Genomic DNA, 3,165 nt, shown 5'->3' with positions numbered 1-3,165 from the left:
TGGTCTGGTGATGAGGTAGTCCTATCAGACATGAGACAGGCTCATGGTCTCGTGATGAGGTAGTCCTATCAGACATGTGACAGGCTCATGGTCTGGTGATGAGGTAGTCCTATCAGACATGAGACAGGCTCATGGTCTGGTGATGAGGTAGTCCTATCAGACATGTGACATGTATAATATGTGTATGTGTTATACAGATCGCCAAGGAGCTGAAGGGTGATGACATAGCTAAGAGCTTCAGGAAGGCCATCAACAGGAAGGAGGGGATTCTGGCTATAGGAGGAACCAGTGAGCTGTCTAGTGAAGGAACACAACACTCATTCTCAGGTAGCACCACCGTCTTAGTGTGATATTAACCCCCAGTGTGGTTGTGTTATTAACCCCCAGTGTGGTTGTGTTATTAACCCAGTGTGGTTGTGTTATTAACCCAGTGTGGTTGTGTTATTAACCCAGTGTGGTTGTGTTATTAACCCAGTGTGGTTGTGTTATTAACCCCCAGTGTGGTTGTGTTATTAACCCAGTGTGGTTGTTTAACCCAGTGTAGTTGTTTAACCCAGTGTGTGTGTTTTGTAGAGGAGGAGCGTTATGCGTTTGTTAACTGGATCAATGCAGCGCTGGAGAAGGACCCTGACTGTAAACACGTCCTCCCTATGAACCCCAACACCCCCAACAGTCTGTTCACTGCGGTAGGAGACGGCATCGTCCTCTGGTGAGAACACACACACATTGTTTTTCTGTCGTCTTATCAGACACTCTTAACCACAGCGACATACAGGAACAATTAGGTTTAACACCACCATCCCTACCAGTTGACTGCAATGTCTGTCTCTCCTGTTGTCCTGCAGTAAGATGATCAACCTGTCAGTCCCAGACACCATTGATGAGAGAACCATCAATAAGAAGAAGCTCACCCCCTTCACTATACAGGTGGGTCCAAGAGCTCTAACCCTCTTCACTATACAGGTGGGTCCAAGAGCTCTAACCCCCTTCACTATACAGGTGGGTCCAAGAGCTCTAACCCCCTTCACTATACAGGTGGGTCCAAGAGCTCTCACCCCGGCTTCCGGTATATAGGTGGGTCCAAGAAGCTCTTTAACCCCCTTCACTATACAGGTGGGTCCAAGAGCTCTAACCCTTGACTATACAGGTGGGTCCAAGAGCTCTAACCCCCTTCACTATACAGGTGGTCCAAGAGCTCTAACCCCGTCACTATACAGTGGGTCCAAGAGCTCTAACCCCCGTCACTATACAGGTGGGTCCAAGAGCTCAAATGCATTTAAGAAGGAAATACATTCCACAAATTAACTTTTAACAGGCACACCTGTCGATTGAAATGCGTTCCAGGTGACTACCTCATGAAGCTGGTTGAGAGAATGCCAAGAGTGTGCAAAGCTGTCATCAAGGCTAAGGGTGGCTACTTTGAGAATCTCAAATATAAAATATATTTTGATTTGTTTAACACTTTTTTGGTAAATACATGAGTCTATAGTGTTATTTCATAGTGTTGATGTCTTCACTATTATTCTACAATCTAGAAAATAGTAAAAAAAGAAAAATCCTTGAATGAGTAGGGTGTGTCCAACCGTTTGACTGGTCTGTATATACACTACATTAGAAAAGTTTGGGGTCACTTAGAAAGTTCCTTGTTTTTAAAAGAAGGCACATTTTTGTCCATTAAAATAACACCAAAATCGATCAGAACACAGTGTAGACATGGTTAATGTTGTAAATGACTATCGTAGCTGGAAACGGCTGATTTTTAATGGAATATCTACATAGGCGTACAGAGGCCCATTATAAGCAACCATCACTCCTGTGTTCCAATGACACGTTTGTGTTAGCTAATCCAAGTTTATCATTTTAAAAGGCTAACTGATCATTGAAAAACCCTTTTGCAATTATGTTAGCACAGCTGAAAACTGTTGTTCTGATTAAAGAAGCAATAAAACTGGCCTTCTTGAGACTAGTTGAGTATGGAGCATCAGCATTTGTGGTTTGATTACAGGCTCAAAATGGACAGAAACAAAGCACTTTCTTCTGAAACTCGTCAGTCTATTCTTGTTCTGAGAAATGAAATTGCCAAGAAATGGAAGATCTTGTACAGCGCTGTGTACTACTCCCTTCACAGAACAGCGCGAACTGGCTATAACCATAATAGAAAGAGGAGCTGGAGGCCCCGGTGCACAACTGAGCAAGAGGACAAGTAACATTAGAGTGTCTAGTTTGAGAAACAGACGCCTCACAAGTCCTCAACTGGCAGCTTCATTAAATAGTACCCACAAAACACCAGTCTCAACGTCAACAGTGAAGAGGCGACTCCGGAATGCTGGCCTTCTAGGCAGAGTTCCTCTGTCCAGTGTCTGTGTTCTTTTGCCCATCTTAATCTTTTATTTTTCTTGGCCAGTCTGAGATATGGCTTTTTCTTTGCAACTCTGCCTAGATGGCCAGGGTGTTGTGTTGGACTGTTGTCTGGATCTGTTCTGACTGGAGTGTGTTCACCTGCTGTTCCAGCTCCACCTGTCTTACCTCCAGCTGGGGGAATGTATCCTACATTTCAATGAGGGAGTAATGCTCTGTGCTGGGAGGTTGACTTTCTGCTTGAGGTTGCCGGTCTGTGTAGTTGTTTAAGGAAGAGGTCTGGTCTGACTCGCTCGGGGCCGGGGAGTCTTCCTCAAGAGAGAGCTTCTCCTGCTGCGCTCCCTCTTTGATTTTGTGGAAGTTGCGCTGTACTAATACTGTCCCAGACGTGTAAAGGTTGACATTGGCTGACTCAGAGTCCTCGTTGTCTAGTATCCTGAGTTTTCACCCGTCGCTAACAGAAGGGTCGTGTGTTAATATAGCACTGGGCCATGCCAGGGGATGGTCTGTGTGGAAGATTAAGTTGGCAACGTTCCCATTTGTGAAGTAGTCAACAAAACATGTCTCTGGATTGTCTATGAGGAGCTTCTTTTTGTAGTCTTTCCGAGCTTCTCATTTTTTACATCCAAGTGGGTACCGTATTGAGATGAGCTCTGGGAAGCGATGGAGCAGGGTCACTGCTGAGTGAGGGACTAGTGGACACATTCAGTCTAGAGACATTGAGACCACATTATGACACTAGGGCCACTGCGTTTGAGTGAGGGAGGAAACTCTGCTGCCATTGTTGAGCTCGAGGGCTTTGACACC

At 45.2% G+C, this 3,165-nt stretch overlaps 1 protein-coding gene across 1 annotated transcript in view; it reads left to right on the top strand.

Moving 5' to 3' along the window:
* Window positions 1–1,074, top strand: part of LOC139026146 (plastin-3-like) — a 12,740-nt gene extending 11,666 nt beyond the window's left edge. Inside the window, exons 3-5 of the mRNA XM_070441442.1 lie at window positions 198–327; window positions 574–709; window positions 846–1,074. Of these exons, the coding sequence (XP_070297543.1) occupies window positions 198–327; window positions 574–709; window positions 846–1,074 (495 nt within the window). The remainder of the gene's footprint in view (window positions 1–197; window positions 328–573; window positions 710–845) is intronic.
* The last annotated feature ends 2,091 nt before the right edge of the window (window positions 1,075–3,165 follow it).

Source organism: Salvelinus sp. IW2-2015, unplaced genomic scaffold, assembly GCF_002910315.2.
Source record: "Salvelinus sp. IW2-2015 unplaced genomic scaffold, ASM291031v2 Un_scaffold3986, whole genome shotgun sequence".
NCBI lineage: Eukaryota > Metazoa > Chordata > Actinopteri > Salmoniformes > Salmonidae > Salvelinus > Salvelinus sp. IW2-2015.
The sequence above is the reverse complement of the archived record's forward strand: the minus strand, read 5'-3'. Positions and strand labels throughout refer to the sequence as shown.